Source organism: Balaenoptera musculus, chromosome 4, assembly GCF_009873245.2.
Source record: "Balaenoptera musculus isolate JJ_BM4_2016_0621 chromosome 4, mBalMus1.pri.v3, whole genome shotgun sequence".
Lineage (NCBI taxonomy): Eukaryota > Metazoa > Chordata > Mammalia > Artiodactyla > Balaenopteridae > Balaenoptera > Balaenoptera musculus.
In genome coordinates, this window is record NC_045788.1 from 87,095,534 (window position 1) to 87,110,470 (window position 14,937).

The window sequence follows — 14,937 nt, forward strand, 5'->3', positions numbered from 1 at the left end:
TTTAATAAGGATTTCATTTAATTTTCACAGCAACTCTATAAAGGAGCTATTATTTAGCTAAGTGTATAAGGACTGAAACAGGCAGAAAGCTTAATTAAGTAACTGGGTATAAAATAGACACACACACACACACACAATTTTCTAATTCCAAATCTGCTAACAATTAAATTTTACATTTCTTAAGGGCAAAGACCCCAAGGCTCCTAGCATAGCCCTTTCTGTGTAACAGATGCTTTGTGTTCTAATAAATATTCTCTCCCCTGTTTGAAATAACCCTGTTTTACTTGTCTGAACTCGAATCATTCTTGAAGATATAGCTCAAAAGTTTCAATTCCTCTAATTAGCATTCCCTGACTCTTCCAAGCCTTACTGATCTTTTTTTTTAAGTCTGTATCATACTACTTGGTATGTTATTACAGATATCTAACACGCAGTTAGTCTTACAAATGGGTTTATAAGCGTGGGAGCAGCCATCACATCTTATTCCACTGTGATATCCTCTATACTACCTATCACTTGGTTGGTGCTCTATCATCTGTTCCCTGATTGATGTGCAACTAGTCCCCAATCCATCCCCTGCTTCAATCTGTAAACCTTTTATTTTTTGCATTACAGGTATAGATCAACTGTTGTGACTAATTAAAACGTTGTCATATTTTGACAGTAAATATTATTCAACCCACTCTTGAAATTTAAAGCACACAAGTCAAGGAAGTATTTTAATCATTTCATGGGCGAAAAGTCAAGAGTGACTATTTTAGATGACTGTAGAGGGCAGCAAAGCAACAGTAGTATCCTCAAAGAAAAATAATGTATTTTTCTTAGGGAACTTCGATTTGTTTTTATATTTTAACAGATGCTGTTAGCATTAAAGCTTTTACAAGAGACTTTTTAACATGCTGTATAAAAGTTTCACCAGCTACTTATATATTTAAACATTTTCACTATCAGTTATAAACATAACAAAAATATATGAAAGCCCAGATCCTTTTATACACACATGGAAAATAAGTTTGATAAACAATGCACGGTTTCAAAATAGCCACCATAATTGCTAACTCTTTTAAAAATCTAAATAAAAGTCGACAATGTTTTTCACTGAAAAATGTAAAAATAATCTATCTTAAATACAGAAAAGAGTGTCAACAGTCTAAACAGTCTTATTTCTTGCTAGGAAAGATGTTTTCATTAGTATTACTAATTCTAGCCCTGATATACCTTCTTTTTGTCATTCAACTGAAAAGGCTATACCAGCTTTAAAAGAAAAATAACGAAATCTTTGACACTGTACAACAAACAGAAGGTAACAATTTAAGAAGAGTTTCTTACTGTTATTTCAATATTAAAGTTCACTCTGGTTTTAATGTGGACTAGGCAAATGAAACTATGTCATCAAAATAATCATATATTTATAACCTCAGAATTGCTTATAGGAATAGGAAAGCTACCATAAAAGTTGATGTTCAATACATCTGCACTATTTGCATATGTTCCTCAAAGTTTTTGTTGGTGGCAATGTTTTACCTCCTTTAAGTTTAACAAGCAGAAATCAGAGATTTAGATTTACAGTAGCTGCTACAGCAATTAACATATGCAGACTCATGGTTTAGTGAAAAATGCTATAACGTTTTAGCCCTGTGCCCTCAATGAGAAGGACAGAACTGTTAGCTATGTACCTTCTCCCATCTGAATCTCTTCAGTAAACAATAAATAAATAGAGAGGCTTTTTAAAAATTGTGCATTTAAAGTAAAGGAACCAGGGTATCAGTAAGCAGATTTAAATACAAGATAGACTATTGTCTGACTTAGTTAACATTAAATTGAACTTATAACCATGAATGATTATCTCTAATCTACATCAAATTAGAAGGGAGTTTGGAGTTCAGAATGACAAGGACACTTGTGAAATAAAATCTTAATCTACCCCACAGTAGCTATGACTAAATTAGATATCATATTAATAAGTTTTGAAACTCATGGCCTCAGATATTTTAGTAATAACAATCATGTCTATCATGAATAACTCATAGAAAGAGTCACTATATGAAATTCATCTTACCACAGTTTCCCAGTACTAACATTTATTTCATTAATACTTCTGTATTTCCTCTGAACTGAAGCCATTAGAAGAGTCCAGCATGCTCTTGATTATATATAATGTTCTCACACGCTAAGTTGGAGTCCTAGCTGTGTACACCTATTTTTATATCTGCCTCTTGATTTTTTCATGTCCTTCCCAATAACAGCACTGGTACACTTCCATTACAAAACAGAATAGCTATCTTAAATAAACCCACTCTATTCCTAAAACTCAGACCCAGAGTGTGATGTGTTATACATAAAGTGAGGTATACCCCACAGAAGCTGCTTAAACTACATATATCCTGGGGTAAATAATATACTGCTAATTTTGCAATACCAAAGAGGAAGAATTGTATTCCTCCTAGGTCAATTTTGCAAATACCTCAGATTCAAAATGGGTAACGCAACGGGGAATAAAGAGACAGAGATAAAGAAAGCAAAAAGAATTTCTGGAAAAAAGAAAAGCCAACAAAGAACTTTCTCACCAAGTAACGTCTTTAAAGCCTATCAACCTTTTCTAGTTTATTAAATAAATGAATTATATGTATATTATATACATATATATATATATTCATTCCTCTCCTATCTTGGAAGGTAGGGATAGAAACAACGTAAACATAATATCAAATATACAAAGCTCTCTAAGGATGTATTTCCTATAGTGTGTTCTGTACAACAAAGCTTCTGCAACATAACAGGTTGTTTAATTAGACTGCAAAAAAGAATATTTTACTAAAGAATTTCTTAAACCATTAATAAACTAATGCACATAGTGACTTTCCATGAGGGAGGGGGTTACATGGTTAGTTTTTCCCATTCCCAAATGTATTCAACCACAGTTCTTCCTTCCAAAAACATATCTTCTGAGACTAGTGTTCTATTAAACACTTTGGCAAACATTGCCCTAACCTTAAAAGCATGAAAAAATGAACAGAATTTGCTCGAGGGACTAAGGATTTGAAAGATAGCTAGGATCAGATAGGAAATGAAGTCAAATCCAGAAAAGTTTTTGTAGTTATTTATTACAGCTATTATTCTGTGTTATTATTTTATTTCAACATGGAAGATGAAATCATAAACCGAGTATTCTCTTGATACCATTTTGTTGTATAGCAAATTTGGTCAATTCCCTAAAGTTATAAACAGGGGGAAAAAAAGCAAATGTTTGGGAGCAAAACTTACCACCCCACAATGTCTCTTTGGCACACGATTATTTTGAGCTGAAAACAATCAAGGCCCAAAAGACTCAGGAAGAAATTTTGACCTTCCCCCTAACTGCTTAAAAAAATTTAGATAGTGGGCCTATTCCTGGAATTGAGCTATCGTCAGAGATATCTGCAAAAAGTACAGGCTAAGTGTGGTGGGGAAACTCAGCAGGGCCTAGAGATCAGAGTCCACTCTGTGTCCCATAGTCTCTGCAAGGCCCAGCAAAAATTTGTTTACCCAACATTTGCTTTTCCATCTTCATGTGAATTGCCTTTCTCCCCTTTGAAGTCCCAAATCGCCACCCCCAGTACCCTCTTTTGTCTTTAGCGGAAGTTAGTATTTAAGGTGAGGGTTTCTGGCAGTTTTCCTGGGTCTCTTCCATGTATACATGCCCTTAAACTTTTGTTTGATTTCTCCTGTTAATCTGTCTCATGTCAATGTAACCCTTAGACCAGCCAGAAGAACCTAGAAAGGTAGAGAAAAATTTCTTCCTCCCTGACATGTTAAAACCTATACAGTTTACAAAATAACTTGTGTTTATTCTGTGATACATGCTGATGACATACAGTGAAGCCTGAGGCACAGTTTTTACTGCAAAGAGCACACACCACAAAACAACTTACAATTAAATTACTAGATAATGAATAAAAAGAGTAACTACTTTATAAAGAAGAAAAGCTCACTGTATGAAAGAAGTGGTAAGGCAAGGCTTCACAGAGAAAATTAATTTTAAACTGGGCTCTTCAGAATTTGAGTAGGTAGGAAGAGTAATAACATTTTAGGCCTTATGAGTAAGAGCTAGAGAAGGGCATAACCTACTTTGGAGACCACAAATAGTTTAGACCTGCACTGTCCAATATGGTAGCCACCAGCCATACCTGACTACTGAGCACATGAAATATAGCTTATCCAAACAATAATCTGTAAGTGTACAACACATCAGATTTCGAAGACTTCCTACAAAAATAAAAAAGGTAAAATATCTCAATTCTTTAATATAAACTGCATGCTGAAATGATAACATTTTGGTTATATTGTGTTAAATAAAGTATATTAAGATTAATTTCACCTGTTTCTTTTATTACTTTTTTAATGTGGCACCATAACTTAAAATTATGTACATAGTTCACATTACTTCTATTGGACAGTCCTGGTTTAGATTAAATTTTATTTTTCTATTAAGCTCTTGAAATAAAGAAATTTGAGTGCCCACTACATGCCTAGCACATGAGGGTACAACAGTGAACAAAATAATGACCACATCTGGTCAAATCATATATAAAAATGCTGTAAAAATAGCACCCATCCAGGGAAGAAACAATCATCTGAAGATGTCACTCAAAATACAAATGCCCCAATCATCAGGCTCCACTCTCCAAACCTCTTGCAAAAAATGTTGATCCAATAAGTCCATAGCGGGGCCTGGAATGTTGTTTTGAAAAAGATTTCCTAGAAACTAGGATCTGAACCTATCCACATACCCTACATTTGCTGACTAGCTGAGAATAGTGATTTATAGACACCCCCCTTTTAAAAATTTTACTTCTTCTGAAGAAACCTGAGAGCTTAAAGTAAAGAGCCTCTACTGGTACAATAGCCAACCTATCTAAAAGAGCAAGTTTGACTTTTTTTTTTTACTTTTTTTTTGGCAGCACCCTGTGGCATGCAGGATCTTAGCTCCCCCACCAGGGATTGCAACTATGCCCCCGGCACTGGGAGCTCAGAGTCTTAACCACCACGGGACTGCCAGGGAAATCCCTTTTTTTTTTTTTAACTATTAAAGTTAAAAGAAACCAAGTAAAGTTAAAAAAAAAGAAAAAACTATTACAACCTCTTCTATCTATAGAGTCACATGTATAATTTACTATCTCACACCTACAAAATAATCGTCAGAAACGTTGAAAAGCATACTATCAACTCTCAGTCATTTAAACCAGTTATGAGCTGGTATGTTTTTACACATGCCTCAAATTCCAGTTTATGAATATCTACTCACAACGCTACAAGGTACTTCCTTCCTACTGATCTTAATTAGCAGAATGAATGTTGGGCAATTAGGGCTACAAGAAAACTAATCTCCTTGGATGTTATATTAAAGAGAACATGTAAAAGTCATAATGTAAGTATGCAATACAATATCCTTTCCAAAACAACTACAGTACCTGCAATATGGCTGTATCTAGACTTAACAGGGGGCAGCCCTCACTAAAATTTTAAATTTTAAATACACAACAAATTTTATTTATATAAATAATTAAGCTATGTCAGAGCCTTACAGAAATAAAAATCATAAGTTTAGGAAAGCATATGGCTGTAAGACAATTTTAGATAAAAATATAAAAGGTAATCAAAAGTATGACATTAATGGTGCTTAGATTTTTAGATCTGAGTTCCTGGCACACAAAATAATTCCATTACTTACTTAAAGGTTATTTGATTTTATCCTACATTTACACATTAATAGCCATTATTAATCAAATGCCACATCTTTCACAAACCATACAGCCAGTATTGTCAATTTTATGAGGACTTTAAGAGATTACAGAATATGCTATAGCAATGTATTATTAACTCACTAATTTTTTAAGGGGTAAATTACAGAATGCCAAAATACTATTTTTTAACAAGGGTATCACAGCCAGCTTCTCTTCAATAATTTTCAAATAATAGGCAAGAAGCTGTACGTTCTATTCCTTAACTATACAGATGCAAAATGTACATCAGTTGCTGAAATCACTAAATATATATATATAAGCGTAAGTGACATAAGGTAAAACGGTAAATACATACACACCCACAAATACATAATTGCCCAGCTTTTTCCAATTCCTATTTCTGATTCTGTAGCTAAATGCAAAAAGGAAAATTTGGTCTTTTTTGCTTCCTTTTAAATTTGGTTCACTTTCTAATTATATCTGTTTTGGATGCAGAAAGATTCTTATGGGCAATATGTATTACAGGCTCCAACCTGAAACTACCAGTAACTTGATAAGGTAGAAGTGAAATCATGACTCCCTCTTCAACTCCACATTTTTCAATATAACCACTAACATTCTGAGTGATCGTATAGAACTGCCCAGTCCTAAAATGCATTCTACATCATTAAGGGACGATTCAACTAGGTTCCATACAGCTACACCATTGAGTTAATTTCACCATATCCTAACATTCTGAAAGTTGGTCATCTGTATATTTACCCGAGATAAAGTTAAAAAATATTTAAAGAGCACTGACTGGGCTATACACTGAAAGAGGTAAAGTACAAATACAGCAAGTCAATCAACTTGAAAACTCAATTATTCAAGTCATCAGGGTAGAATTTAAGAATGACAAATATTAGGTTGGTTGGTTTATAATGTGCAATGAAATAAATGCTAAAATTTGAATGCACATTCCATGCATTCTAAGTGTTTTATTTTATTCTTTCATTTAATCCTCTACAGGCAAGAGGACAAGAACTCTATAGGCAAACTGATATTACCCTTTTTTTGAAAAGACGAGAAACCTTAAGTTTACTGAGGTTAAATAACTTGCCAACGATTCACACAGCTAGTAAGTGGCAGTCATTTTTCAGCATCAAACTGTTTATTTAGCATCTAAATCATAAACTGCAGAGAGAGAGCAAACTTATTCCACCTACCACAATGTCTAATCTCAATAAGAAAATCTAACTCAACTGATTTTTTTTAAGTAATTTTTTTTCTCAGTTTACACTAGTATCTCTACCTAATGGGTTAGGTATCCTTCTTCTGGGTCACCCACAGTACACCTCATGCAGATCTCTATCATAAACACTGAGCTGTCCTATAACCATCTGTTTACTTTATGTCTATCATACTGCTGTAAGCTCCCTGAAGCCAGGACTCTGCCTTATTCATGTTTTATGTTCTCAAGTTCCTATCAAGTGCCATGAATATAGGAAGTTCTGAAAGTGCTATTCAATGTTCAATCATCATATTAGATCTTTTTTCCATCACCTTCTAAATATCCATTTAAGATATAACCCTGTTGAAAATGGAAAAAGTTGGAACTTAGGTCAAATAGTCTACCTTCTCTTTCATCAATACCGTATCCTAATATTCTCTACTCCTCAAGAAAAAATGTTGGAAGGGAAAGTAAGATAAATCTGATCACCTATGAACTGATTATTGCCATTATAAAGAAATATGGGCTTCCATAATTAAATAAATGAGGTTTATATCAAGTCAGATAGTGTTGAAAAATCTAGTCCTCTTGACCTTTACACCTAGGACTTTCTGAGGCTTTAAAAAAAAAAAACACGAAAAAACAAAAAACCAACCAACCCTGACAGTTGGTTAACCTGTAAAATTCTCATTTTAAAATTTCAGGTCTTCAAATAAGACAAATAATGTACACCCTCAAAACAGCAAATCTCATTAGTTTTGTATAGCTTACAGAATATCATGTCTACCAGTTTGACTGCAAGGGTTTTTACAGCAGTAAAATTAACATGACATAAAAATTACCTTGTGCTAATAGATGATATTGCAGAAGTGTAGCATAGTTAAGGTCATGCTAAACATAAGCATAATGTCAAAATATCAGCAGCAAAAAAATAATAATAATAAATCTGTATGTGGTAAAAAAAAGTAAAGCATTCTGATTAACAAATCATATAATCATCTCTTTAAAGCCTAAAAATCTTCTCAACTCTAAGACTAACAACTCCCACAACATTGTAAATCAACCATACTTCAATAAAATTTTTTTAATAAATAAACAACTCAAACATCAGTAAGTGCCAAACCTTGTTAAATAGTAGTATGAATATCAGATCAACGAACAGGTTACAAGAAAATTCCGTTTCCATACTTACTAAGTATCCATAAATCAGGACAACTGTGCCATATTCAAAGACTGATTTCTAAAATACAACTTGACATTAAAAACTTGTCATAAGGGTTCACAAATTAGGGTGTTATAACACTATAAGCCAAAAGAAAGGAAGCTCTTTAAATGAGCAGTGCACAGTGACACAAAACTAGTGTCTGTCTCTACAACTACAAGCTGAGTTGACTCTGAAAACTTTAATTTACACCTCTCTAAACCACAGTCCATTTGCCTATACTACTTGAATTTTTAGGACTCTAAAATATCAAATCCCTCCAACAGCACATTATTAACGAGATTTTTTTTAAACTCTTTTCTTCTTCCATGTGAAAACCAATGTGTTCCTTCAAAAAGTAATCAACACTTCACTTGCACATTCACTATGAAATTATTACCCAGGTTCAATTTCCTTGTATTAACTGTACATATTACCTTGCTTCAGTCTTCTACGGGGCTTTGCCTAGCTAGATAAAACTTTACTGGAGATACAAATATTCTCTCAGTCCTTACCACAATCTAAGTCAGAACAGTAAACTGTTAACATCCGCTCCCACTTTCCTCCCACCTAATTGTAATCCACAACCCTCCTGAAAGGAGAAGAACGGTACACAAATTCAATCTAGAATCTCGCATCAATCTAAAGCGGTAACAGCATTAAGACTTGTGTAGTGGAACCAAACATCTGGGGAGTGGGACTACAGAAACAATGTGGCTTAGTTAACATGCCATTTATCACACTATACTCTGTAAATCAGAACGTGTCATTACAGTGCTTGAAACGTGACGGTGATTTGGTAGTGGAAATTCTCAGCCTATAAGAGGCACTCAATCTTTTGAAAATTTTGCCTCCCTCATAACCAGCTACCCTGACACACCTACACGGTACAAGGGTACAGGATTCTCTTTCTTCTAAATCACACCATCCAATAAATCCGCACACATCTCTCCTTGTAGTAAATACTGGTAAAACTCCTGGTTTCATTTAAGATTTCATTAAACACTGAGATCCAACGCAGACTTATGTACCAGTAAAAATGTCTCAGGTAAAACACGCTTTGAGCAAGCCTAAGTTTTGCTTCTGCACTTTCCTCACCAAGTAAGAGTCATCGAATGAATAACATCCTGCAGTGTTCCGGTATTACCAAAAGACAGAGCTAGTCCCTTTCCCACATCGCCGCCTTCCATTAAGGATGACTTAAGTCCACCTCTCTTGCATAAAACGGAGATCCTTCTTTTTTTGTTTTTTTAAAGCTATTCTTAACAAGTAGGCTTCTAGTCTCTGATACCTAGGAAGTGAACTTACAAAGAGACTACCTTCCAAATATGACAAAACTATAAGATAACGTGGGAAGAAAGGGAAGAGGCGTGGGGCTTGTTTTGATCGGAACAGCTGGGGCACGGTCAATGCAATCAGGTATTTTACACATACATCGAAGTCCTGAGGACAAACAGGGTTTGCTAAAATAAACACAGACAGTGAGAAAAACGTCCCACAAACTGGAAAGCAGCGACCGGCTCAATGCAAAGCGATCCAGAGGCTGCCAGGGCAGAAGGGGCCGGAGGACCGAAGAAAACTGTAGGGGATGCTGCAGGGTGGGCTAACATGGTGCTTCTCCAGGGTGGAAGGCGATGAGGTGTGGGAACCCGAAGGCTTCATTCCTTCGAGCTCCGGTCCCTAAAGGTATCTTAGCTCACAGCTCAAGTTTCACCCGGGAAAAAAGGAGGCGGCAAACGTGCATCCCGTCACCTTAGCCCCAGCACAGAAGTCCGCGCTCTTGGCTTCCTCCGCGAACAGGCGAGGAAGTAACGGTCCCCAGAGCAAACACGGAGGAGCCCCGCGCACGAAGCACTCGGCGTCCGGGCGGAAAGCGCAGTCGCCGAACCCCAGCCCGCAGCGTGGCGAGCGGCGCGGCCGCGGGCGAGGAGAGCGGGCGGACGGCGCCGCACTCGCCGGCCCCGGCCCTTCCCCGGCCTCGCCCCAGGCGCGGCGAAAAGTTTCCAGACAAAGTCCGCGGCACCCGCTCGCGCAGCCAACCGCCAAACACAACCGCTTCCCGCCCGGGAGAGCGGCCCACGCCGGCCTGGCCGCGGCCCCGGGACCCTCGGTCGCGCCTCCCTCAGCCCGCACCGGCCGCCGAGGTTCACCTACCACAGAGCCGGGAGAAGAGCAGCAGCGGGAAGAGCAGCAGCAGCAGCGGCGGTGGCGTCGGGGGCGGCAGCAGGAGCCCGGCCCCGGGGGGAGAAGCGGAGGAAAGTTGTGCTTTGCCGCCTCCGGGACACAGCGGAGCCGGCCCCGGGGTCCGCGCCATCCCCCACCCTCCCCCCGGCCCGCTCGCTCTCCGGCCCCCCGGCTCCCCCGGCCCCGGCGCCTCAGGCTGTGGGCGGCGGCGGCAGGCGCGGCGGCGGCGGCGGCGGCGGAAGGTCCGGTGCGCGCGTCCCTAACTCCCAGTTCTTGAGCCGTCACCGCCGGCTGACACTCAGCCGAGCACTCGCGGCTGCTTCGACTCCGCCGTCGCCGACGCCACTGCCGAGGCTGAGGCGGGAGCCGCCCGCCGCCTCCGCCGCCGCCGCCGCCGCCGCCACTCCCCTCCCCCCCGGCACCCGCCCGCCTCGAACTCCTGGGAACTCGGAACGCACCACCCCGCCCGCACAGGAGGGGGAGAGGAAGCCGACCCTCAGAGCGCAGGGACTCGCCCGCGCAACTCGCGCTCCCGTCTGATCCGGGAGTGCAAGCCCGACTCCTCCCACCCCGCCCTCCTACACACGCCCCTCCCCTTTCAAAAAAACCAAAAATCTCTTTTCTCCTCTTTGATAACGGGGTTTCTCCGAAAGCAGGGCTTTAAAGAGGACAGGAAAATCTGGAATAGGTTAGTAGGCCCCGCCCCTCGCGTTCCTGCCTCGTCCCCCTTCCCAGCGTTTCCAATGGTCTCGCCCACTCCGCCCCTAGCTGGTCCACCGCGGCCCCTGCTCAGACCAAGGCGGAGGGCGGTGGGATAGTCCAGCTCACAGCTAGGCTCCCCCGAGCGGCGCTCTCCCTCTGGCGGGGACCGGACGAGAGGCGGGGGAGGGGAAGGCACGTTGGGGCTGCCTTTCCGTTGCCCATGCGAAAGGTTCCTGTCTGGGAAGCTGGACATAGGGTGCCGGACTAGTCATCTCCCTCCTCGCCGAGGGCTGAAAGAAGAGACTTTCTCCTTCCTGCTTCCCGGGACAGCTGAGTTCTCCGAATCCCTCCTTTCTTCCCAGCCCCACTTCCCCCCCAGTCCGCCGAGGCACGTTTGCACAGGCGTTTTTCTTGCCCCTTTCTCTGGGTGGGCAGTTTGGTGAAAGGGTCAACGGAGCCGGGAAAAGAGAGGGGCCCCAGAAGGTTTGCTTTTCTCTCTCTCTCTTCTTTGACCGCCGGGCTGTCCGCTATTCTCCCCCAGCGACTGGCAACAGGAGGCCTGGATTTCCCCGATCGGAGCGCCTGTAGTGCGGTGGTGTTTTCCTTTGGTTTTGTTTCATTTGCATGTTCGCACGTGTAATTTTATTTTCACTGCCTGTTTTCCTATTAACTGATCGCGGGAAAGCGACCTCGGGAAGTGCTAAACACGTGCCCGTGAGAGGGAGCGTCCGTGATCCACCACGACCCTCCTTCACCCCGGCAGCTGCTCGCCTTGCCCTCTTTATTTATTTGCCCGCCACGCACAGCCCTGGTGGCTTAACCTTGGAGCCACAGCCATCGGCGGTTCTGCGGGGGTGGTGGACAGTTTCGACTGTCCTGAGGGGGGCTAGAGGCAGAGGACACAGGTTCTCAGTCCTGACAGCATTTTATGTTGGTCCTGCCGTCGCCTCCAAAGAGCCACAAATGTGCTCCAATAGGAAGAAAGTCAAACAAGGATTTAGCCGCCTGTCGCAGCTGAACTAATGCTTGTCTGCCGCCAAGATCACGCTGTCCTCCCCCTTCAATCACTAGGGTCTCCCCGACCTCCACCCACTGACTTACAATGTTTTACTCATCTCCAAGGCTACAGACAATTCTACCCCCTGCCCGCCGCTCTTTTTTCTTTCTTAACTTCCGCCTCCCAACCTCTCTTCCAGCGCTGGGTTTAAATACCTCTTTTCCTCCACCCCTTTTCTCTCTCGCAGTCTATGCCTGTTGCCTCTGTCGTCCCCTGTAAGCCTGTCTCCTGCAACCACTCCTTTCCATCACCTAGTCTCAAGATGCACTTATGAAGAAACCTTGTCCTGCGTCGCTCCGAGAGATGCCCTGATGATGATAATAATTGACGAAATGTAGCTATTGTGACATTCCTCAGCTGTGCTGACACCACCGTTTCCCCTGAGAAAATTTCTTTTCCTATTTTCGCATTCCCTAAACCTAATTTCACAGTTAAATTTAGACAGAGCCCACTGCGCAGCGAGTAGCTAATTATCTGTTTAGATAGCACTTTAACACGTTGTTGATACTCAGTTAAATGTTAAACAACCAAAATTTTAATGTCGCTAGCAAATTTCATTACCCTAGCCTTTCCCTGATGGTTCTAGTCTCCAGGAAAAAAGTAATTTAGCCAACATTTGAAAAGGTGCCAAAGGCTTAATATGGGGGCCATCATGCAATTGCTACAGAGACCATGAGGGATTAGCAGGTTTAGTGCTTCTCAAAAGGATGATATGGAGCTTTAAAGAATATATTTCCTCCATATTTTGAGAATTGGATTAGTGGCATGCTATTCTCCTCTGACCTAAAGTTAAGAGTGCATGGAAGAGCAGTATTTATACATGTTATATAAGCATGAAAAGAACACCACGCTGGTGTTTTACGTGCATGCATGCATTATGTTTTAATAATAATAATAGTTTGTGTTAATATATCATCTTCAGCCAGAGAAGTCAAAGCAGGAAATTACTATTATCCCTACTTGACAGCCAGAGGAACCTAGGTACAGAAGTTAAGTGCAAACACTACAAGCCATGTGTGGTGGTCTCCCCGCCAGAACCAAGTTCTTGCCTTCCAGTAGACACCACTGACCTCTCAAGATTCCTTTTAAAAAGTTAAAAACAAGTTGACTGAGTTAACTCAAACTTCTACTTTCTAAGTGTCCAGTCTCAAATTGCATTCTCCTCAAATGAAGACATACCCACCTCAAGCTTTCCTGTAGAAAATTATTACTAGCTACGGGAAAAGATTTTATATTACGTGGTACAACTCACTTTTTTCAAGGGCCAGAATTACTGTTATTTTTTTAAAAAGGCTTTAACATGAGAGTATAACTGGGTTATACCATTTTCAGGCGTCTGACTTTACAGATAAGTTTACCTTTATTGTTTGAGTGACAAATTGGTTGAAGGAAACTTAATCATAGCTAACATTAATATTTCTGGCACCACTGAACCCAAAGTATGCACGTATTTTCCAAGAAAAAAAATTATCTGAACAAAAAGCAACATAATCCTAATGCCAACAGTGATTTCATTGTTTTGGGTTAAAAGTACTGATGGTGTCCATCCCACTTTCTGCCTTAAAGACTGTTGACCAATTATTGAGGTTCATTAGCTCTTAACTAAAAAATGAAGGTCGACATCTCAAAAAAGACATAATTATGTACAGTTTTGGGCATTTTACATTTACTCAAATAATCCAAATTAAAGGTTTGAAGCTATTAGAATTTCATAGCTGACTCTAAAAGAAGTATTTTTTTAGTAGAGGTGGGCTATTATGTATGTACTTCAGCTAGTTCTTTTACCATCAGCAATTTTTTTTATAACCTGCTACGTGAAGTAGTATAGCTTTTCCCTCAGTGGAAGAGATGAGCAATGCTTTGTGGAATATTTGAATTGGTACTATATTTGACAGTAAGTTGATGTTACCCAGCTAGAATCACAGTCTTTTATAGCAGAACTATGCAAATAGTTAAAAACAAGCTGCAAACCCACAAAAAAGTCCACCCACTTTTATCAAATACAGCTATTTCCTACTGAAAAGATCTTCCCCCATATATTCATACTGCTTTCTCCCTCTTACTTCCTTTGGATCTTTGCTCAAATTGCCTTCTATCATTGAGATCATCTATGACCACCCCATATGAAAGAGCTGCCCCCATCTCCAATCCCTATTTCCCCCACACACAACTTGCTTTATTATCTCCATTGCATTCACCATGTGACACATTATATCTTTATATATTGTCTGTTTTCCCTTCACTAGAAGGAAAGTTCCCCAAAGAATAGGGCAGGGACCTATTTACTTTTTCACTGTTGAAACCTAACCACCTAGAACCATATCTGCCATATAGCTCCCAGATTGGATGATTAAATGATAACTGTAGTGACATAGCATACTCCAGTGCATATCTAATGGCAGACAGACTCAACAGAAGAATATTAATTTTTTAAGGTCTTGAGTATATGATCATGTTGAATTTTTCAAGCTGCAAGATGGTTACTCTAACTGACCATGGCTTAACACTCTTGATTTAATTGCTGTTAGTGCTACTTATTAAGCTATCATCTCTCCACCCCATATTCACTCTTAATACTGGGGCTGGGGCTGTGCAAACATATGTCTTCTTTGCCAGCTATCGATAGGTTCAATCAACAGAAGTCATTAGAGGGAGGGTGGTAGGTAGGAGTTGGGGAGAAGACGTTTGTTCCTTTCTGTTTGCTTCCTGTTATCAGCATCACCTCAGCGGCAATAGCCCGTCTTCCTGTCATCAGCAGTTGGCTCCAGCCTCCCACCTTTACATTGTAAGAACCAGACTCATCACAACACCTCAGAGTTACCAGCACCAGCTAGGCTATGCCTACTTCCCAAAGATCCAT

General features: G+C 40.3%; 1 protein-coding gene across 2 annotated transcripts in view; it reads right to left on the minus strand.

Annotated features, from left to right (window-relative positions):
* NECTIN3 (nectin cell adhesion molecule 3) overlaps positions 1 to 10,465 on the minus strand; it is a 130,966-nt gene extending 120,501 nt beyond the window's left edge. For both annotated transcript variants that reach the window (XM_036850016.1, XM_036850015.1), the window contains exon 1: positions 10,289 to 10,465. In XM_036850016.1, the coding sequence (XP_036705911.1) occupies positions 10,289 to 10,448 (160 nt within the window). In that variant the 5' untranslated portion in view covers positions 10,449 to 10,465. The remainder of the gene's footprint in view (positions 1 to 10,288) is intronic.
* Between the last annotated feature and the right edge of the window lie 4,472 nt (positions 10,466 to 14,937).